Source organism: Aquarana catesbeiana, linkage group LG12 (assembly GCF_042186555.1).
Source record: "Aquarana catesbeiana isolate 2022-GZ linkage group LG12, ASM4218655v1, whole genome shotgun sequence".
Lineage (NCBI taxonomy): Eukaryota > Metazoa > Chordata > Amphibia > Anura > Ranidae > Aquarana > Aquarana catesbeiana.
In genome coordinates, this window is record NC_133335.1 from 64005888 (window position 1) to 64029427 (window position 23540).

The window sequence follows — 23540 nt, forward strand, 5'->3', positions numbered from 1 at the left end:
AAAAAATGCACCTGCTGTATTTTCCTGGTGTAGCGCATGGTACAGTACAGTGTAATACAGCACTGCAAATCTGTCAAGCCAGACTAAAGCCCATTGTACCATTGCAAAAACTAAATTACTTTTGCCTTCTCCTTTGACTATAGTGCATTTTGCCAAATTAAGGACATTTTGCTGAAATTTCTAAAAAAAATTAAAACTCTCTATTTTGCTCATTCTTAGTTCTGACCTTATAATTGCATAGTGTCTCAGATAGCCTCTTAGGCTCCATTCACACTAACGCGTTTTTTGATGCATTTTGCATTTTGCAGAAATGCATGGGAATTTTTTAACATGGGTTCCTATGGAACATGTTCATATCAATGCATTTTTGTACCTCTGCGTTTTTGGAAAGGGTCGGGGACTTTTTTTCATGCAAAATGCAGCGTTTTGCATGTAATAGAATTCAATGGACCAGCATCAAAAACGCAAGTACAGCGTTTTTACAGCGTTTTTGCAGCAACAACGCCACAAAAACGCTGTAAAAATGCTGCAAAGACGCTGCTCAAAAACGTGGCAAGCATCACAAAAGACACTGCAGAAGCGCTCAAAAGCAACATGCATAGATGTGAATCGAGCCTTAGTCAGTATAATCTGTAGTAGGGCATAGCCCATTCTGACAACTTTACTGACACCTTAAATAGGTAAAAATAACATAATCACTAAATTACACAAAATTTAATACACTGTATTAAAGTTTAATACATGATTGTCAGTCATCTCTGTATTTACTGAAATTCCAGTAGATATTTTAAAAGGAGTGGTAACTAAACATGACACAATGTAATGGCATTTGTATTGTTAGCTCCTGAATAATTACCACCTGGTTCCATAAAATATGTAATATTTGTAAAGAGTGGGTCATTGAGTGTGTCAGAGAATCCTCTGATAGCAGACTGGTAACCTGGCATACTTGGTATTGGCCAGAAGGACAGGTGTAAACGACGAGATTTATGCAGTATAATAGGGCGTACACACGGTCGGACTTTGTTCGGACATTCCGACAACAAAATCCTAGGATTTTTTCCGACGGATGTTGGCTCAAACTTGTTTTGTCTACACACGGTCGCACAAAGTTGTCAGAAAATCCGATCGTTCTAAACGCGGTGACGTAAAACACGTACGTCGGGACTATAAACGGGGCAGTGGCCAATAGCTTTCATCTCTTTATTTATTCTGAGCATGCGTGGCACTTTGTCCGTCGGATTTGTGTACCCACGATCGGAATTTCCGACAACGGATTTTGTTGTCGGAAAATTTTATCTCCTGCTCTCCAACTTTGTGTGTCGGAAAATCCGATGGAAAATGTCCGATGGAGCCCACACACGGTCGGAATTTCCGACAACATGCTCCGATCGGACATTTTCCATCGGAAAATCCGATCTTGTGTACGGGGCATTACTGTGTATGTCAAGAAAAGGTAAAACAAATGTAAGAAAAAAAAATTCATCACATCTCTTCATTACATAGCCATGTTTTATCACTTTCAAAATATTGCAAATACAGAAAAAGACCTACTTATCTGCCAGAAATCCAGTATGCTCCTAACTTCCTGTCTGGCTGGCAACACAGTACCCTTGCTACAATGAAATACCAACCAGTGTTGTCAGCATTGCCTCTCAGTCCCATTTCATGTACATACATAGATTTCTCACCACTAGAAAATAAAAGAAAAAAGTAAATTGGCATATACTCTAGACTACGGGTCTCCAAACTTTGTAATCAAATTGTAATCAAAGGGCCAGTTTACTGTCCTTCAGACTTTTTTGGGGATGGCCAGTGTAAGTAGAAAATGCACTGGCCTCAATGAGAGTAAACAATGCTTGGATACATCATCAGGAATAATGCCCCAAGGGCCAGATTAAAGCAAGCAAAGGACTGCATCTGGCTCCTGGGCTGCAGTTTGGAGACCACTGCTCTAGAGCATCCTCTCTCAACCAGGGATCTGTGGAACCTTGGGCATCCTCCTGAGGTTGCCAAGGATTCATTGAGGCGAGAGCATTGGTAGGTTGATCTCCAATCTACACAGATGTACACCAATGCCGCCAATGTAAGGAGTCATTACACTATTCACAGTCAGTAAAATATTGTCTGTTAAATTTTCACTATAGACTGCTGTTGCTAATTTACTGATGGTAGACATAAAAAAAAAAAAAAAAAAACACACGAAGGGTTCTGTGAGACCTGATAACTTTTTTAAGGGTTGCTCCTTAGTAAGAAGGTTGGGAAAGGCTGCTCTAGAGGCAGGTTTTAGGGTACATTTTTGACGCCTTAAGAGTTTCTATATGTAGCGCACCCCATGTAGGAGCCGCTGGTGAACTGGGATCCCCCACCCTGCACAGCCAAGCACACCAAATTTCCACAGGCACTCTTGAGTCAGTGAACAGTCCAGTACTTTGTTTTTGTGTTTTAGTGAGGGATTTAAACTTGGATGGGGATAGGGGTATTATGGGATGCCCATTTGGCTTCAGAAAAACTCTTCAGGGACAACACTCCCTATATACAGCTATACACAGTCTCTATGTACACTCCTCTTCTGCCTCCAGCACACACTTGCTTGCAAAAAAAGACTCAGCTGGGACACTTTAAGTAGATCTGGAAAAGCACTCAGCCAGATCAAAGCAAGAGTCCTTTACAGTCAGGGCCCCTGGGCCCCTTTGGTTGTGTAGCAAAGTCCAGTGTCAACCTTACATCACTGTGGCTACTGATTCCAGCACCACCTCTTCAGGCACTTCCAGCCCGCTTGGTTGCAGCTATCTATTTTACTAGCCCTCCTGGCTACTTCTTCTCAGTCCTCCCAGACTGCACACTCACCAGCACACCCGACTGACTTCTCCTGGAGAACTCCTGGACATGCTGATTCTCTCCCACTGTCCTCACACTTGCTCCTGTGCATCCAGGAAGGATATCATATATTCGTGTGCTAGAGATGGTCCCACCAGAACCTGACTGCCCCTGCTGGCATGACCCAGGAGTATTTAAGAGGTGCCCATCCACTGCCAGCCCACTTTTGTTGGGATTGACTGGGTCACTGCTCAAAACTCCAAGCATCTCCTCCTAGACTTCACCCTCTACTTCTGGAAGCTTCTCCAAGGTTCTAGAGAACAGGGGGTGTTACCAGAGGTGCTGCTTAATTAATCATCCAGCCTCCCTGAGTCACTCAGCCTTGACAGTTCGGTTGCAGCTATCCCTTTTACTAGCCCTCCTGGCTACTTCTTCTCAGTCCTCCCAGACTGCACACTCACCAGCACACCCGGCTGACTTCTCCTGGAAAACTCCTTGACATGCTGATTCTCTCCCACTGTCCTCACATTTGCTCCTGTGCATCCAGGAAGGATATCATATATTCGTGTGCTAGTGATGGTCCCTCCAGAACCTGAGCCCCAGGCCCAAGGCCACCCCACCAGACTAGGGGGCACCCTCAAGGGCCACTGACAGCCTCTTCAGCACTCCTTCTCCATCTTCCACCTGACTGCCCCTGCCGGCATGACCCACTGCCTGAGTCACTCAGCCCTGACCCAGATTGAACCCAGGCTTGTCTGCCAGCCAAACCAAATTTACCTACTCTAACAACTATCTACACTAGCACACTAGCTAGAGGGTGCTACATATAGTAAAAATAACCAAGACATTATCCTGCATTGTGGCCCTATAATGGTCATGAATTGTAAACTCTCACAAGCAGGGCCCTCCTAACCATCTTGTCTTGACTTTTTTTCAACTGCACTGTCTCCCTTGATTTTGTATTTAACCACTTCCCTACCCAGCCATAGTCATATGACGTCCACAGATGGGATCTCCCATCCTGAGTGGACGTCATATGACGTCCTGGGATTCCCGGCCGTCTAGGGGGCGCGCGCGCGCCGCCGGGAGCGCGCGTGCACGCCCGCCGGGAGCGCGCGTGCACGCCCGCCGCGTTGCTCGGGACCCGGTGCGTGTGCCCGGCGGCCGCGATGTCCGCCGGGCACCCGCAATTGCCCGTTAACCGGGCCGGACCGTGGATCTGTGTGTGTAAACACACAGATCCACAGCCTGTCAGCTCTGAGGAGAGCGATCTGTGTTCCCAGAACGGAGGAACACTGATCAGTCTCCTCCCCTTGAGCGTCCCCTCCCCCTTCAATTAGAATCATTCCCTAGGAAACATATTAACCCCTCCCCGCCCCCTAGTGGTTAACCCCTTCACTGCCTGTCACATTTACACAGTAATCAATGCAATTTTATAGCATTGATCGCTGTATAAATGTGAATGGTCCCAAAAATGTGTCAAAAGTGTCCGATGTGTCCGCCATAATGTCACAGTCATGAAAAAAAATCACGATCGCCGCTAAAAAAATAAATAAATATATATTTTTTTTAAATGCCATAAATCTATCCCGTATTTTGTAGACACTATAACTTTTGCGCAAACCAATCAATATACGCTTATTGCGATTTTTTTTACCAAAAATATGTAGAAGAAAACGTATCGGCCGAAACTGAGGAAAAAATTTGTTTTTAAAAAAAAAAATTGGGATATTTATTATAGCAAAAAGTAAAAAATATTGTGTTTTTTTCAAAATTGTCGCTGTTCTTTTGTTTATAGCGCAAAAAATAAAAACCGCAGAGGTGATCAAATACCACCAAAAGAAAGCTCTATTTGTGGGGAAAAAAGGACGTCAATTTTTTTTGGGTACAACGTCGCACGACCGCGCAATTGACGTTCAAAGTGCGACAGCGCTGAAAACTAAAAATTGGCCTGGGAAGGAATGGGGTGAAATTGCCCTGTATTGAACCGGTTAAATCCCATATAATAATATTATTAATGTATACAGTAGTGGGTTGGCTTGCCCATCTGTTTTTAATTCTAATCTGACATTGTTTATAGGACACTAACTACAGGAAAGCACCATAAAAGGTATCTAAAGGCAAATTCCTTATGGTTACTTTGTGTTGTTTATTTTACAGATAAAATCATCCATAGAGAGATCCTGCAGACACAGGATAAATACTGTATATTACTCACATAAAATACACAAATAATGCAAACAATATCTACTCTCTAAATCAGTCAATGTGCCATGCACAGACACGTTTAACCTGTCATATTTTTAATATTTATTTATTTTTTATTATAGATAGAGCCATGCACAGACACATTTAACCTGTCAAATTTTTAATATTTATTTATTTTTTAGTATAAATAGAGCAGAAATGAGTTAGGATCTCTTTCAGCTTTTTATTGTTGCCTGTGTCCTCGTTTGGGAGATTTTTTTCTTTTGAGATTTTCCATCCTTCAATTGGTACCCAATTAATTTGGCATAAATTCCCAACTATATGTTCCCCCAGGCCAGGGTAACTTTGGTAAACGATTATGTGGCGAGCATGGGTGTCTGCACCACACAGAAAAATATCTTACTCCTACAATTACTTCTGTAGAATGACCTTCATGTACCAACCATAGGCACCCTTTCTCCTGATTAAAGGAAGATTTCCTTGAATCAAAAAGACCTCTGTTACATCACTGGGAGGGAAGGAATGGAGCTAAAATACTGTATATTTTTGAAGTTGGAGTGAGGTTGTATACTTTAATGTGGGTTCTGAGTGGTGGGTTCTGCATAGCCTCATTGGTATCCATTAATAAGCTATTCCGATTTATATATTTACCCTATGCAGGAGATAAGTGAACTTCATAAGCAATCATCTGGTTCCATTGATGTTGAAGTGGATGTTGCTCCAACTGTAAACCTTGGCAAAACCATGGAGGATATGCGAGAGCAATATGAGAAGATGATTGAAAAACAGCGTATTGAAGTAGCATCCTGGTTTGATAAAAAGGTGAGAAAGTCATTACTAATGAATATTAAATGTAACAAATAGAGAAAATTCATAATTACGGTGTTAACAAATTATTAGTGGCACGCATAGTTTCTTTATGCACCTGCACTGCAGAATATCACAATGTACATGTCATGTGTTGCATTGTGCTGTGTTGGGAAAAAATGGCCCATGTCTGATTTTGGCTGCTTTGTGGTAGGTTGGCAGCCCATTAAAAATTAACATGCCCCCCTAACATTATGCATGTTATTGCAGGCCCAACGCTTATTCATTAATGCAGCGCTGAAGTGTCAATGAGCTCTTAAGGAACTCAATAGTATACAGTAAATATACATACATAGTGTGAGGGACCGCCTGGCACCCAACCTGGGAGCCTCCGTCAAGATACAGCTTCCTCCACTCTGGAACCAGGTATTATAGCTGAATATTGTACCAAAGAACTAGACGACACTAGCTTAGATGCAAACTGGAACTGACCTTATTGTAAATTAACATGAATATATACCACACAAGATCAGATAAAAGCTTGCTCACATTATCTTAAACAATGCAAACTGTAAATGTCAGTACATCTAATGAACAGCTAACATAAACATAAAAATTAAGCTAATTAAACAGTAAGCTAATTAATAACAACTAGTCACCTAGACAAGCCTAGATACCAGTACCCACCCAGACAGTTCAGCACCAGTATTCAAGAAGACCCACGGCTGTCCAAGTCTCATTAACCAGCTTCCTTTTGACATACTTGTTCTCTGAGTTTCAAGTTGACAGAGACCATCATGGCTTCCTTGATTGCTAAATGTGGTAATGTCATCTTGCATTATATAACAGGACATCTTCCTGAATTCTTGTAGCTCCCACAAATTCCAGGGTCCATAGTCAGTAGGCAAGAGGCTACCCTGCTGTCCCCTCCAAAAGCCTCTGTCCTGATTGGGTCCGGCACACACATAGTTATTGATACAAAAAACAGAAGTGATACAAAAGGCATAAATATCTAAAAAAAAAAGAAAATACTTGTCTGATTAAAAAAGTGAAGGATTCTAGAGGTACTTCATACACCTACAGTACAGAGTGCATTTAATGGCAAAGCTTTAGCCAAATAAGACTCCTGAACATGTAAAAGATGTCTGTGAGTTCTATGGACTACATGGACTTACTGTGTAGATGATATATTTCTAGGTCCAGCATTGAAAATTTCAACTGGATCCTAGAGGACATAGGATAAGAATGTCTACAATAAATCAGAAAGAGGAACAGACTGACTAGATTAGAAGGTGGGCCATTGAGCAAAAACAAAGTTTCAACGTAATAAATAAAAGATCTTGCAAGCTACCAATATAATAGACTATAGGTCTAAAGGAGCAACCAATAAATGAGAAGAGATGATGTAATTTATTTCAGCTGCTGACACCAGTTACACTCCCATAAGCTGTGTTAGACCAAACAAAAAGTAATAAATTGTGCCGCGCTGTATGAATAACTCTGTGTAAATACTATAAATTAATAATAACAAATGATTCCAATCCATAAAATGCAAATGCCAATTGTGATTATTTGAATAAATAAATTAAAAATATTGAATAATATGCCACAATATGTGCAAAATAAATGTTCAAACACAATTCCAAAGTGCAAAATGCCAAATAAAAAGTAACTGTGTTATGCTGCATTAATTCAATGTGAACAATTGATATTACTGATGATACAAAATGTCATAATTCAATATTTAGTCCATATAAGATCAAATGATGTTATAAGCAGTGCTCCAAAGAAAAATATTCAGTGACTTGTGACAGTGCTTCACAGATTAAAACTTTTATTGACTTCACACACATGCTCCCCCCTGTGTGATTGCGCTCGCCACAAGGGTTGCGACCGCACAGCTAAGTTTGGTCAAATGAGCAGTAGAACCAACACTGGGCACAAGGTTAATGGACTCTGCAAATCGTCAGATCCCTCACTGTGGATGTCCTTGATTCATATATGCAAAGAAATAGGCTGGATAGTGTGATAGCATTTCAACTCAAATTTATTGTATAATATATGCCATTGTATTTAACATATTAGAGGTGCTACCAGTGCACCATTCTATACAAAGCATAGATAAACTAAACTCCCAATCCAATAGGTGCAAAGTTTGTGCTTCTAGCCACCACGCTGAAAGATCAACGTCTCAGCTGGTTTCTCCACCGTCCTGGCCCCTCCCCAATGCGTGTCGACACAGGGCTTGTCACGTGTCTTCCTCAGAATTTATGCATCATAACACAGTTATTATTTATTCGGCATTTTGCAGTTTGGAATTGTGTTTGAACATATATTTTATTTGCAATAGAGGAATTCACATATTGTGGCACAATATTATTCAATATTTTTTTTTTTTTTTTCAAATAATCGCAATTGGCATTTGCACTTTATGGACTGGAATCATATGTTAATATTCATTTATAGTATGTACAGGAAGAAGTTTAAAGTCCAAGTGTTGGATGTCCGTAAGTTCCATGGACTCCATGGACTTGTTGTGTAGGTGGTATATTGTATTTCTGGGTACAGCATTAAAATGCTTACTAGATCCTATAAACTAAGGTAAGAATGCCTACAATGAATTAGAAAGAAGGATTGGCGTGTGTACAATTGAGCAAATACAATAAATGTGAATGGCAATTGTTGGATACCAATATCATTATTTTTTCATTGCAGGTGGAAGAATGGAATGAGGAGGTGCACATCAACACCACTGAACTAGAGAAGTGCAAGAAGGAATTAACAGAGATCAAGAAAACCGTGCAAGAACTGGAAATAGAATGCCAGTCTGAACTTAGCAAGGTCATTAATCTCTAAGAAATAATGTAGTATACACAGTCTTGTCTGCATTGTTGAAAAATATTGGTCCGGAGAATTAACTTTACATTCTGTTCTATGTCTCAGGTACCATGGTGACATCAATTATTCTGTCTTATTCAGTCTTCTTTCATCAAAGTTCCCCAAAACATGTAATTTTCATCCACCAATTAGTTTCAGGTTGTCAAATTCTGACTGTCATAAAACTAAAATCTAATTGGTGGCAATGGAAAACACAGTTGGTTGTTAACATATATCCAAAGCCAAAAGGTTTTGTTTTTTTTTTTCATTTTGGATGGAGTAGTGTAAAGTTAAAACTCATATCATATCTGATTGCCGCCTTGAGAGATTTTCCTTTACTCCCTGACCCTTGTCAGCAGAACAGGAGGATCTTCTGCAATCTATCCAAAACTAGAAAAAATATTTTTTAGTATTTTTGTTTTTTTAATTGTGAAAAGAATGTAGAGGGTTTAGATCCTCTATGATGTTTTTCTTGCTGCCTGTGTCTCAATTAGCGTGAAACCAATAGGATAACAGTACAGGATATAAAGGGGACAGGGGTCATCAGGGCAGGAGGTTACACAAAGCAATAAGACTGAGGGTTTGTTTTCCAATGATCATAAAATAGCACTGTTCTTTTTTCTGTTTCTAATGGAGAAATTTCACATCACTAGCACGGGAGCAAATGGAAATCTCCCCAATTCAGACATTGACTACAAGAAAAACCGGAGTGAACTTCCAACCCTTTCTGTCCACCTAAAACACAAATACATTTTTGGCTGGAGTTTTTCGGTTAGTATTTACCGTAAATTCTCTTTGACATAGACAGCGAGTTAACATTGTGAGCTTCAAAAAGTTTAGATTTCAAGAGGAACTTCCTGGTACAGGATGGTTTAATTTTTTTTCAAAACTGTCAAAAAAATGAAATGATTTCAGAATGCAATTTTTCACTTTAAGTTTTGTCCATCATATTATTTGTTTAAGCAATGTCATTATGTCACTTCTCTGTCTGTTGAGTCATAATTAATGACACAAACTGACAATTACATTGACTTATCTATAAATTCGTGTTCAAAATGTCCACACCCATCTTAGCTCCATATTATACTTGGAATCAGAGATAAAAAAAAGTTGACACATGGTTAATTGGTATAAGGTGTTTCCATTAAATGAAGGCTTTTTAAAGATACCCTGTTGCTATGTTTAAAATATTTGTACACATTCCTGTCTTGTAGGCAGCAAGTGAATCCTTCACTCTCTCGTAGAGCTCCTGGTGTCACTGTTATCCTACACTTCTGGGTGTGGCCCCAACTGCTAGCTGTGGTTTCACCCACCAGCCAATAAATACACTATGGGAGGAACCACAGCTAGGAGCGGGAAACAAGCTATATGATACACCCATGTTGGGTAGCACCCAAGCCTGGATCAAGCAACTAACTCCCCAGCCACTGAATGGGCTGGCATTTATCCCATTTATTAGGCATAGGGTTGCTTTGACCGGTTCCCACCCGGCCCGTGGCAAGATGATTCCGACGGGAACCTCTTGTCCTTCTAGGTGGACATCCTCCCGGATCACAGGGCCATGCGATCTGTCACCGGCTGTGTCCACCGAACACAGCCAATGACTGTTCACTATACCGGCCCACTGTCGGTACCATGTGACCACTGTAACCAATCACAGCAGGTCACATGACAGTTGTAAACAATGGATGACTTCCTTTCAAGCTATCCATTGTATACAATTGTGTTGCTAGTTGTGATTGGTCAGTGTGATCACATGGTACAGACTGGGCCAATCTGTACCGTGTGATTAGCTCTGGCCAATCACAGCTAATCACAACAAAATGAACTGAATGAAACAATTTCATTCAGTAAAACTCTTGCATATAGCAATGAAATTCATTGCTATATGTAATCATAATGTGTAAAAAAAATATATACTGATCACTTCCCCAGAGTAGTACAATGTTACTATGATGATAACATTATATTGCTCTGGTCAAAGTGTGTTAAAAAAAGAACAAACAAATATTTTTATCTGTACTGTCTTGACATTTGTGGGCCTCAAGAAATGAGTTAGGCCGTCAGTACATCAGGATTGATAACATTTCAGATCTATACCATAGTTTGTGGACTCTATAACTTTGCTACAGACTAAATAATATACACTGATTTGGGTTATTTTCACCAAAGAAATGTAGCAGAATACATTTTGGCCTAAATTCATGAGGAAAGATTATCTATTTGCAAAATTTTATAAAAGAAACAAAAAAAAACGTTTAAAAAAAAAAAAAAAAAAAAAAAAAGCTCTATTTGTGTGAACAGAATGATAACAATTTAGTTTGGGTACAGTGTTGCATGACTGCACAATTGTCATTCAAAGTGTGACAGCACTGAAAGCTGAAAATTTGCCTGGGCAGGAAGGGGTAAAAGTGTATTGAAGTGGTTAAAGGATAACTTTGCTTCCAAAACATATTAGATATTTTATTATATCCAGCAAATAACGTTACAAATAGAACCTCGTAATACAGGGCATTTTCTCCCCCTTCCTGCCCAAGCCAGTTTTCAGTTTTCAGCGCTGTCGCATTTTGAATGACAATTGCGTGGCCATGCAACAATGTACCCAAATTAAATTTTTAGATTTTTTTTCCCCACAAATAGAGCTTTCTTTTGGTGGTATTTGATCACCTCTGCATTTTTTATTTCTTGCGCTATAAACAAAAGAGCAGTGACAAGTATGAAAAAAAACACAATATTTTTTACTTTTTGCTATAATAAATATCCCAATTTTTAAAAAACAAAAACAATTTTTTTCCTCAGTTTAGGCCAATATGTATTCTTCTTCATATTTTTGGTTAAAAAAATTGCAAAAAGCGTATATTGATTCGTTTGCGCAAAAGATAAGCGTCTACAAAATAGGGGATAGATTTATGGCATTTTTATTATTATTTTTTTTTACTAGTAATGGCGTCGATCTGCGTTTTTTATCGTGACCTGTGACATTGTGGCGGACATATCGGACACTTTTGACACTATTTTGGGACCAATCACATTTATACAACGATCAATGCTATAAAAATGCACTGATTACTGTATAAATGTCACTGACAGGGAAGGGGTTAACACTAGGGGGCGATCAAGGGGTTAACTGTGTTACCTAGGGAGTGATTCTAACTGTAGGGGAAGGGGACTCACAAGGGGAGGAGAACGATCGGTGTTCCTCTGTACTGGGAACACACAATCTGTCTCCTCTCCCCTGACAGGACGTGGATCTGTGTGTTTACATACACATAGATCCATGTCCCTGCTCTGTTACCGGCAATCGCGGGTGCCTGGCAGACATCGCAGCTGCCAGGCATGAGCATCCGCTCAAGAGTGGTGTGGCGGGTGCGCGTGCGCCCCCTAGACAGCCGGGAAGCCAAGGACATCATATGACACCCGCCCAGGATGGGAAATCCATCCTGCGGATGTCATTTGACTATGGGCATGGAAGAAAGTGGTTAAAGCAGAGCTCCAGCCCCCCCCCCCCAAATAATAAAAAATAAAAGTCAGCAGCTACAAATACAAATTTTTTTATATTAGGACACTTACCTGTCCAGGGATCCCACAATGTCGGCATCCCAGCCAATTTTTTTCGGCTCTCGGGTGCTGCCCATGCCATTTCTTGTAAGGGAAACTGGCAGGGAAACCTTGCAACTTTACAGCTGGTTCCCTACTGTGCATGCCTGTAGCGCGCTGCACTTTCTGAATGGCACGGCAATGGTGGAAGGAGGAGGGGGGCGAAATTCCGGGGTTCTCCCAGAAGTGGGGACGGGTTACTGTCAAAAACAGGTAGGAGGGGGGGAGGTAGCAAACAAGCGGAGCTTCCCTTTTTGGGTGGAGCTCTGCTTTAACCACTTCCCGCCCGCGCTATAGCCGAAAGACGGCTGCACCGCGGACACTAACTGCTGGATGTCCTGCTGTTTACTTCCGCGATGCGCGCTCCCGTGGGCGCACATCGGGGAAGTTCTGTGCTGGCCGTGTCCCTTGGACACAGCCAGTCACAGATCGCTGAAAACGGCCAATCATAGCGGCCGTTTTCATCGTGATCGGTAGTGCCAATGAGAGATGATCTCATATGTAAACATATGAGATCTTCTCTCATTGCCGGCTCTCCCTCCTCACACAGAGACCACGTGTGAGGAGGGAGAGTGATCTGTGCTTCTGGAGTGAAAAATTGTGAGTGAAAAAAACACACATACACCATGCCAACACTATTATATCAGTGCCATCTGTCAGTCCCATCTGCCAGTGCCATCTGTCAGTCCCATCTGCCAGTGCCATCTGCCAGTGCCAGTGCCATCTGCCAGTGCCATCTGCCAGTGCCTCTGCCAGTGCCATCTGCCAGTCCCATCTGCCAGTCCCATCTGCCATTAGTGCCACCTGCCATCAGTGCCACCTGCCATCAGTTCCACCTGCCATCAGTGACACCTGCCATCAGTTCCACCTCTCAGTGCCATCTGTCAGTGCAACCTGTCAGTGCAACCTGTCAGTACCATCTGTCAGTGCCATCTGTCATCAGTGCCACCTGCCATCAGTTCCACCTGCCATCAGTGCCACCTGCCATCAGTTCCACCTGTCAGTGCCATCTGTCAGTGCAACCTGTCAGTACCATCTGTCAGTACCATCTGTCATCAGTGCCACCTGTCAGTGCCACATGCCATCTGTCATCAGTGTCACCAGTGCCACGTATCAGTGTCATCAGTGTCACGTAAGTGTCACGTGTCATCAGTGCCATGTAAGAGTACCAGCTATCATCAGTATCACTTGTCACTTGTTATCAGTGCCTTCTGTCATCACCAACAATGGCTAGAAGATTATATTCAGCTGAGGAGGCGTACAATATTCTTGCGGGTGACGAGAGCAACGGGGAGCTCTCCGCTTCGGATTCCTCCTCATTTTCAGATTCTGAGTCTGACGTGGACTACGAGCCTGTCCTAACCAGTGGTACACTGACAACCTCAGAGGAGGGAGAGTGATCTGTGCTTCTGGAGTGAAAAATTGTGAGTGAAAAAAACACACATACACCATGCCAACACTATTATATCAGTGCCATCTGTCAGTCCCATCTGCCAGTGCCATCTGTCAGTCCCATCTGCCAGTGCCATCTGCCAGTGCCAGTGCCATCTGCCAGTGCCATCTGCCAGTGCCTCTGCCAGTGCCATCTGCCAGTCCCATCTGCCAGTCCCATCTGCCATTAGTGCCACCTGCCATCAGTGCCACCTGCCATCAGTGACACCTGCCATCAGTTCCACCTCTCAGTGCCATCTGTCAGTGCAACCTGCCAGTGCAACCTGTCAGTACCATCTGTCAGTGCCATCTGTCATCAGTGCCACCTGCCATCAGTTCCACCTGCCATCAGTGCCACCTGCCATCAGTTCCACCTGTCAGTGCCATCTGTCAGTGCAACCTGTCAGTATCATCTGTCAGTACCATCTGTCATCAGTGCCACCTGTCAGTGCCACATGCCATCTGTCATCAGTGTCACCAGTGCCACGTATCAGTGTCATCAGTGTCACGTAAGTGTCACGTGTCATCAGTGCCATGTAAGAGTACCAGCTATCATCAGTATCACTTGTCACTTGTTATCAGTGCTTTCTGTCATCACCAACAATGGCTAGAAGATTATATTCAGCTGAGGAGGCGTACAATATTCTTGCGGGTGACGAGAGCAACGGGGAGCTCTCCGCTTCGGATTCCTCCTCATTTTCAGATTCTGAGTCTGACGTGGACTACGAGCCTGTCCTAACCAGTGGTACACTGACAACCTCAGAGGAGGAGGATGAGAGTCCGCCCGCCAGACAAAGGCGTACTGGTGAGGAGGCAGTGCCATCCACCAGCACCGCAGTACCTCGGCAAAGGCCACGTATCAGTGGGGTGTCACCTCAGTCCCAAAGGGTTAGGTCCCATGCCAGCCTTCCCTGTTCCCTTCAAAACCCCTTGTGGCTGCCTCCTAATTCAGGAGAAGCTAACGTTTCCTCTTTCACTGCCCAGCCAGGAGTCCAGGTGGACACAGAAAATTTTTCCCCGATAGACTTTTTCCATTTAATTTTTACTGAGGACATGCTTGCATCAATTGTGGCCCAGTGCAACCTATATGCCCAACAATTTATAGCAAGTAACCCAACGTCCTATTATGCCCGTCCCTATGAGTGGAGAGCCCTAACAGTGGAGGAGTTTAAAATTTTTTTGGGCCTCACATTCTGTATGGGACTAAACAGAAAAAATAAATTACGTTCATATTGGTCTACCCTCCCCATCTACCACATGCCCATCTTTTCCTCAGTAATGCCCAGGACCAGATATCTCATGATTATGAGATTCCTACACTATAACGACAATACCCAGTGCCCTCCCCGAAATCACCCAAATTTTGACAAGCTTTTAAAAATTCGGCCCCTAATAAATTATTTTTCTGAAATCTTCCCCCAGTTGTTTACCCCAGACCAACACATATGTGTGGATGAGTCCCTTATCAAATTTTCTGGCAGGCTGGGCTTAAAACAATTTATTCCCACCAAAAGGGACTGCTATGGGGTGAAGATGTACAAATTGTGCGATCATGCTACAGGGTATACCTATGCCTTCATGGTATACGAAGGGAAGGACACCCAGCTACATCCCCCTAATTGCCCAGAATACATCGGATCGAGTGGGAAAGTCATTTGGAAACTCATAAACCCATTCCTGGAGAAAGGCTACCATCTGTATGTGGACAATTTTTATTCTAGTTTGCCCCTGTTCCGAAACCTTCACAGAAGGAAGACTCCAGCATGCGGCACCGTAAGGACGACCCGGAAGGGCTTTCCTCAAAGCCTCGTCAAAAAGAAGTTAAGAAGAGGGGAGGCGGCGAGCTTACAGCGTGAGGAAATTCTGGCTGTGAAGTGGAGGGACAGAAGGGACGTCTACATGCTTTCTTCAATCGACAACAATACATTTGTTGAGATCACCAGGAGGAATGGCCCAATCCAAAAGCCAACATGTATCCATGAATACAATATGTATATGGGGGGCGTCGACTTCAACGACCAGATGCTCGAACCCTACCTTTCCACTAGAAGAACATACCAGTGGTATAAAAAAGTTTCGATTTATTTATTTAATTTGGCCATATATAACACCTATGTAATCTATCGCAACTCCACTGACAGACCCAAACCCTTTCTTGGCTACCAGGAGGAAATCACCACTGCCCTTATATACCCGAACGGCCCACCAGAAAACATTAGATCCGATGTAATTAGCAGACTCTCTGAACGCCACTTTCCCGATAAAATCCCAGACCAACAGGCCAAAAACGTCAGAAAAAATGCCGGGTGTGCTCCAAACGAGGAGTGAGAAGAGACACCACTTATCATTGTCCCCAATGTCCTTCCCAACCAGGCCTCTGCCTAGTTGACTGTTTCCGCCAATACCATACTTCACTAAATTATTAGTGAAGTATGGTAAACACAACCCTCACTTCCTGCCATTTACCTTCACACCCCTTATGTCTCTGCTTGCTCTGTAACTGACCCTGGCTTGTTATTCGACCATGCTTCTGCCTACCGATTCTGTTTATATCTCTTCCTGATCTAGAACTGACCCTGGACTGTTATTCGATCACACTTCTGCCTACCGATTCTGTTTATACCTCTGCCTGATCTGGAACTGACCCTGGACTGTTTGACCATGCCTCTTGCCTGCCTCTTGGGCTGATCTTGTACCCTGCCAGTGGACTATTGGGATTCAGAACACAGGGGTCTCACATATGTGAGGGGCTCCAGAATTGTTTTTCTGGATGAAGAAAACAATTTCATTTGTTTTCTCATTCCTAGATTAGGGTCTGGAGACTTGGAGGCTTCAAAGAGATTTGTCCCTATTCTGTCCTGAACGAGGCCCTACTTCTGCCTGCTGCCTGTAGGACCTATGCCATCATGCCTCTGTCTGTCGCATGAACTGACCACACCACATGGACCTGCCTACTACCAGGACCAATATATTGGCACTGCTGACAATCTCTGCCTGCACTGACCCTGGACTGTATATGGACAGTATCCCTGCCTGCTGCCTGTACTGACTATGGACAGTATTCCTGCCTCTTGCCTGAAAAATTGCATTCGCTTTTGCTGACCAAGTCCCTGCCTGCTGCCTGGACCAGTGCTATCCTCCTGTGTACAACTGCGCTACTACAACCACAGGTAATCTTTTGTTTACTCTTTGCTCAGCATAATGTATTTTGGGGTGTAATTCTTGGTATGTGAATGCTATGTGTCCCTAGAACACCTGATGGTGTTCCTTGCATGTTGGGCCTCTGTATGTGGCCAGGCTGTGTAAAAGTCTCACACATGTGGTATCGCTGTACTCAGGAGGAGTAGCAGAATGTATTTTGGGGTGTCATTTTTGCTATGTACATGCTATGTGTTGGAAATATCTTATAAATGCACAACTTTGCGTAAAAAAAATGTGTTTTCATTTTATTTCCACATATTCCAAGAACTTTTGGAAAAAAATGAACCGTTCAAGAGACTCATTATGCCTCAAAGATTATAGGTTGGGGTGTTAGCTTTCCAAAATGGGTTCAGTTTGTGGGCGTTTCCATTGTCCTGGTGCTCCAGGGCCTTCAAAAGTGTAATAGGTGGTTGAGAAATGAGATGTGTAATTTATGCTCCTAGAACGCCTGATGGTGCTACTTCAATATTGGGCCTCTGTATGTGGCCAGGCTGTGTAAAAGGCTCACACATGTGGTATCGCCATACTCAAGAGGAGTAGCAGAATGTATTTTGGGGTGTCATTTTCGCTATGTACATGCTATGTGTTGGAAATATCTTATAAATGCACAACTTTGCGTAAAAAAAATGCGTTTTCATTTTTTTCCACATTTTCCAAAAACTTTTGGAAAAAACTGAACCGTTCAAAAGACTCATTATGCCTCATAGATTATATGTTGGGGTGTTAGCTTTATCAAAATGGGGTCATTTTTGGGGCGTTTCCATTGTCCTGGTGCTCCAGGGCCTTCAAAAGTGTAATAGGTGGTTGAGAAATGAGATGTGTAATTTATGCTCCTAGAACGCCTGATGGTGCTATTTCAATATTGGGCCTCTGTATGTGGCCAGGCTGTGTAAAAGTCTCACACATTTGGTAACGCCATACTCAGGAGGAGTAGCAGAATGTATTTTGGGGTGTTATTTTTGCTATGTACATGCTATGTGTTGGAAATATCTTATAAATGTACAACTTTGCGTAAAAAAAAAATGCGTTTTCATTTTTTTTCCACATTTTCCAAAAACCTCTGGAAAAAAATGAACCGTTCAAAAGACTCACTATGCCTCATAGATTATACGTTGGGGTGTTAGCTTTCCAAAATGGGGTCACTTTGTGGGCGTTTCCATTGTCCTGGTGCTCCAGGGCCTTCAAAAGTGTAATAGGTGGTTGAGAAATGAGATGTGTAATTTATGCTCCTAGAACGCCTGACGGTGCTATTTCAATATTGGGCCTCTGTATGTGGCTAGGCTGTGTAAAAGTCTCACACATTTGGTATTGCCATACTCAGGAGGAGTAGCAGAATGTATTTTGGGGCATCATTTGTGGTATACACATGCCATGTGAGAGAAATAACCTATTACATTGACAATTTTGTGGAAAAAAAAAAAAAAAAAATCTTCATTTTGCAAAGAATTGTGGGAAAAAAATGACATCAAAAACCTCACAATGCATCTTACTAAATACCTTGGAATGTCTACTTTCAAAAAAGGGTGTCATTTGGGGGGTATTTGTACTTTCCTGGCTTGTTCGGGTCGCAAGAAGTAGATAGGCCACCAATACATCAGGTGTGATTAATTTTTTATGATTTGTACCACAGCTTGTAGACTCTAACTTTTACACAGACCAAATAATATCCACTAATTTGGGTTATTTTTACCAAAAATATGTAGCAGTATAAATTGTGGCCAAAATTTCTAAAGAAAAATTAATAATTTGCAAAATTTTATCACATAAACTAAGAAAAATGCATTTTTTTTTTCAAAATTTTCGGTCTTATTATATTTATAGCGCAAAAAATAAAAAACCCAGAGGTGATCAAATACCACCAAAAGAAAGCTCTATGTGTATGAAAAAAAGGACAAAAATTCATTTGGGTACAGTATTACATGACTGAGTAATTGACATTCAAAGTGTGACAGCGCTGAAAGCTGAAAATTGGTCTGGGCAGGAGCGGGGTTTAAGTGCCCAGTTGTCAAGTGGTTAAACATTGTGTTGTTGACAGTCTGCACTGTGTCTGTGGTAAGGACTGAGAGCAATGTAGGTATTGTTTTCATGCATCTGTTTACCATCTTTGCTGCCAGGAGCCATGAAAGATCATGTATATGTTGTAATGTACTCAAGTAGACACTCATGCCTTTAACTTTACAGTATGTACATTACCTTAGCTCCATATAGGCTAGTAGAGACCCCCAGAGGTCAGGTGAGCTGAGATTGCACCTCAAAGTATGCACCCAGGGAGAGAGGGCTAGGGCACAGGACACAGAGAGAACACAGTAAACTCCAGGAAGTAATATTCACAGCCTTTATAGGTAAAAGGAGCCAGACCGATATCCTGTGATTCTTGAACTCTCAACTGTGAAGCAGATGCAGCACAGACTTCCTGGGCATTGCACAAGACTTACTGTGAGATCCAAGCTAAATTTCAGCTTCCTAGGCAACTCCAGCTGAAGTTCCTCCCCGGTGCTCCTTCCCAGGTTTGGTCCACTTTTTCTAGGTAAGCAAGGCACTACGGACCCAGGCCCCAGACTCAGGCCTTGTCTTATGAACACATGGGTACCCTCCCTAGGCATCAGGCCTAGGATGTCGAGCCTTGCAACACATGTCCTTCACCAGGGAGGAACACAGGGATAAGAGGGATCTCACAAGGTCACCCCAAATATTTATATCACCCTCAGCATGCAAAACTGACAATAAGCCTCCATTTAGCTTGTCAGGTAGACATATAGAAATATGTAACCCAGCTTTTCTGAATCTTTTGAACTATTGCCAGAGATATTCCCTAACAGCAGGCAAAGTTATATCTCTTTTACATCCCTTCCCTTACAGTCCAAGTGTGTAATACAGTAATTCTAGTTTTAAAATAGGCACACATTATTATTATTTTCATGGGTTAATAATCTATTGTTTTTTATTGTTGTGTTGCAGAAAAATGCAGCAGATGCAACTTTGGACAATGTGAATGCTCAATATGCCATGCAGTTGACAGAAGCGCAAGAAAATATTACCCATGTTGAATCTATGCTTCAACAAACACGAAGAGATGTCAATCATCAGGTCTCGGAATTCACTCTTCTCCTGAGTTTAAAGACACGTCTTGAGGCTGAGATCGCAACTTACCGTAGTCTTCTAGATGGAGGAACTAGGTTGGTAATGGCACAGTGAATATTTAAAAAAAACCCTGAAATAATAAGACTAAGTTTAGCCAAAACAGATTTTTCAGTTACTGTAGGCAGCAATGGCTTGGTTCACAGGTCAGCTTCTTGTCCGATAAAGAGTTCTGTTCCAGATCTACTTATGTTGATCCCAGGGAGTTTTTACAGACATCGTTATAATTTTTTTAGAAACTATAAAGGGGTTTTGTGAACTTTTTAGAAAGAGCGAGGAGAGATTAGAACCCCTTATAGGCCTTTATTACCAACTTGCCAACCGCAATACGTTGTATATATACATTGCAGTTTGCAAGTGGTTTACCAAGATTATGGCTGAAACTATCAGCCATAACCCTGGTATTGTTCTTTTTTAGCCGGTGGCTGACTTTCTAATGAAAGTGGTCAGAGTGGCCCATTAGCCACTTGATCACTTTCAGAAACGGCTGGAGGGGCCGCGCCCCCCCCTCCTCCGGCCACTCAATGGTGTTTCTCTGGCTTACTGTTTTCACCGGCATGCCCTGAGAAAACACCCGACGGTGCAGCTACCAGGTCACAGAGATAAACAGAGATCAGATCATCTCTGATCGCCTCTATGGTCTTGGAGGACCAGAGCGACATCATGACGTCACTTCGGGTCTAGGGAGGAAGTAAACAATTTTTTTTTTTTCAAAGTAAAAGATCAAAACATTTTTGGGCCTTTTGCTTTTAAAGGTAAAGGGGGGTTTGGGGTCTTTTTGACCTCAAATCTCTCCATAAAGCGGACCTGTCATATTTATTTGTATTACTAGGGATGTTTACATTCCTTGTAATAGGAATGAAAGTGATAAAAAAAGAATTAAAGGGACACTGTAAAAATAAAAAATAAAATAAATAAGAAAAAAAATGTCAAAAATGTAAAGCACCCACATCCCTCCGTGCTCGCTCGCAGAAGCAAAAGCATACATAGGTCGTGCACGCATATGTCAATGTTTTTTGCACCAAACGTGAGGTATCACCACGAACGTTAGAGCGAGAGCAATAATTCTGGTGCTAGACTCTAAGCAGGTAACCTTAAAGCATTGGCTATGGAAAGTACCATAGTCTGTCGCCATTCCACGAGCATGCGCAATTTTAAAGCTTGGCATGTTAGGTATTTATTTACTCGGCGTAGCATCATCTTTTATATTTTACAAAACAATTGGGATATATATATATATATATATATATATATATATATATATATATATATATATATATATATTGTGTTTTGGTTTTTTTATTCATTAAAGTGTATTTTTTACAAATCGCCATTTTGTTCCCTAGGGTCTCTGCTAAAGAAATATGTATAATGTTTGGGGTTACAAGTATTTTCCTAGCCAAAAAATACTGATTTAAACAAAAAGTGCAAGAAAAGGCTTGGTCTTTAAGTAGACGTGCCCTCTCTATGATTCTCGGTGATTATGAATAGAAGCCCAAAATGTAATAGTTGTTATCAATGCAAGAATAGAGGGAGTAATTTTCATTGGGGACACCTGTCAAAAGAGAATTTTACATTAATTTGGGGAATATTTATATTTATATTTATATCCTGTAATGCCTCTGTTGCATAAAGTAAAGGTTCTTACCCGTACACTCTCTATGAAAAAAAAGTTTTGGCTGGCGTTCTACATTAAACAGAACTCTTCACTTTGCCCTTACTGGCTCTTTTATAAGAAAAAAAAAAGAAAAAACAACACACCCTCTATCGAGGCTCTATCGAGCCTTTAATAATAAATGCCCAAAGCTTCTCCCAAGATGTCGCACATGGGTCCGGGCAGCCAATTTCAAGACCCGAAAATTCAAAATCATCAACAGCTAACCTAAGTTAGTAAGTTCTGACATGATCAAATGCAGACCTTGCACAGGGTTAAGATTATGGTCGAACAAAAAACAGGACAGTGCATAGAAGATATAAGGGGGTTGAGGGGGGGGGGGGTTCTCACAAGAGCACTTTACCCAGAGTCTCTTTATTGTCAAATACTGTAGGTTCTATGGCAATATAAAAACTTACAAGTTCAAAAGGGTAAAAACGGCCATTAAAAGATATTATGTCACTTAAATATTAGATGATCAAGTATTAACAATATAACTACCTTTTTCATGTGTTGGAGCCAATGGTAATAGCCATGACATAAGCCTTGCAAGGATGAGGGGATTGTTCAGCATAGCTCCAGAACGTCAACCTTGAACCATAGATTTCTAATATCATTGTCTATGGGAAAATAGAGGATTAAGGACAGGTGTGAATGACAGTGTCCTGACTTGTTTCCAAGTCTGCACTATACATAATCAACATGAGCCTTTTTTTTATTTTACAGCCTAATACCCAAATGAAGACATACTGAAAAGTTAATGGAAGGAAAACAAACGCTACGGCATACGCAAATAAACTTACCCTACATGGCTGGACTTTTGTATTCTTATGACATTCATATATCACAAAATGCTTTATGAAACTGTATAAACACTGTAACAACAGACAAGGAGTATTTGGCAGGGCCAACCCCTGCTGCCAAACCACTGGCTTTATACCTGGATATGTTTTAAAGAACACTGTTATCAATGTGATTATCATGTAGAAGTTAGTACTAGTATTCTTTATCCCCAAATAAATAATTTTCTCTTGTGAAATCAATTAGCTTTTATATTTTATGTATTTGTTTTCATTTTCTGTGTACTGTATATCCTGTGGCAAGTCCTAACTGCTGCCCCTCTCCCTCTTCTGTCTACACAGTAGGAGTTTTTGCTATGAAGCTTTTTTTGTTGTAAGAGTTTATATTGTACTTCATAGCAGTGGCTCCCAGTGTGTGGTATGTGTACCTCCAGGGTAACATCAGCATCATTCAGGGGTTAATTCCAGTTATCAATTAAAAGTCACTTTCCTAGTCTGAAAATGTATAGAGTCAATTCACCTAAAACTGACATTTCAATGATTTGTGATGACTTGCCAACTTTAGTTGATGTCATTCAGTCACTTTGTGATTAGATATGGCCCCTTTCATGCTGCCTGTAGTTTATTCAGTTGTGACGGGAGTAGAACACGCACTTTCTGGCATTAATGTCGTACCAGCATTTTTGCTTGGCCCCTCACCTTTATCACGTTCTTCCATGCCATCCCAACCAGTGTTTCTATTTTTTCCCTGGAACCTAAGCACATAATACATCACAGGTCAAAATTTTTCTTGCCCATCCAAGTTTCTCGAAAAAGGTCCAAGGGTCCTCTCACTTGTCTTCAATATGAGTTCCAATGGTGAAAAGCTTGTGGACTCCTAGGGCATCTCTCTGCAGGCAAACAGGTGAAGCAGATATCATTCCCATTCCCTTCCCTGTGACTCCACTAACATCCTCAGCTTCTGTTTCAAGGTCCCAATGAAATACTCCCACAGACGTGTGTCATCT

General features: G+C 41.7%; 1 protein-coding gene across 1 annotated transcript in view; it reads left to right on the forward strand.

Annotated features, from left to right (window-relative positions):
* LOC141114325 (keratin, type I cytoskeletal 19-like) overlaps positions 1 to 22776 on the forward strand; it is a 43504-nt gene extending 20728 nt beyond the window's left edge. Inside the window, exons 4-7 of the mRNA XM_073607941.1 lie at positions 5689 to 5850; positions 8551 to 8676; positions 19900 to 20117; positions 22460 to 22776. Coding sequence (XP_073464042.1) covers positions 5689 to 5850; positions 8551 to 8676; positions 19900 to 20117; positions 22460 to 22475 — 522 coding nt within the window. The 3' untranslated portion in view covers positions 22476 to 22776. The remainder of the gene's footprint in view (positions 1 to 5688; positions 5851 to 8550; positions 8677 to 19899; positions 20118 to 22459) is intronic.
* The last annotated feature ends 764 nt before the right edge of the window (positions 22777 to 23540 follow it).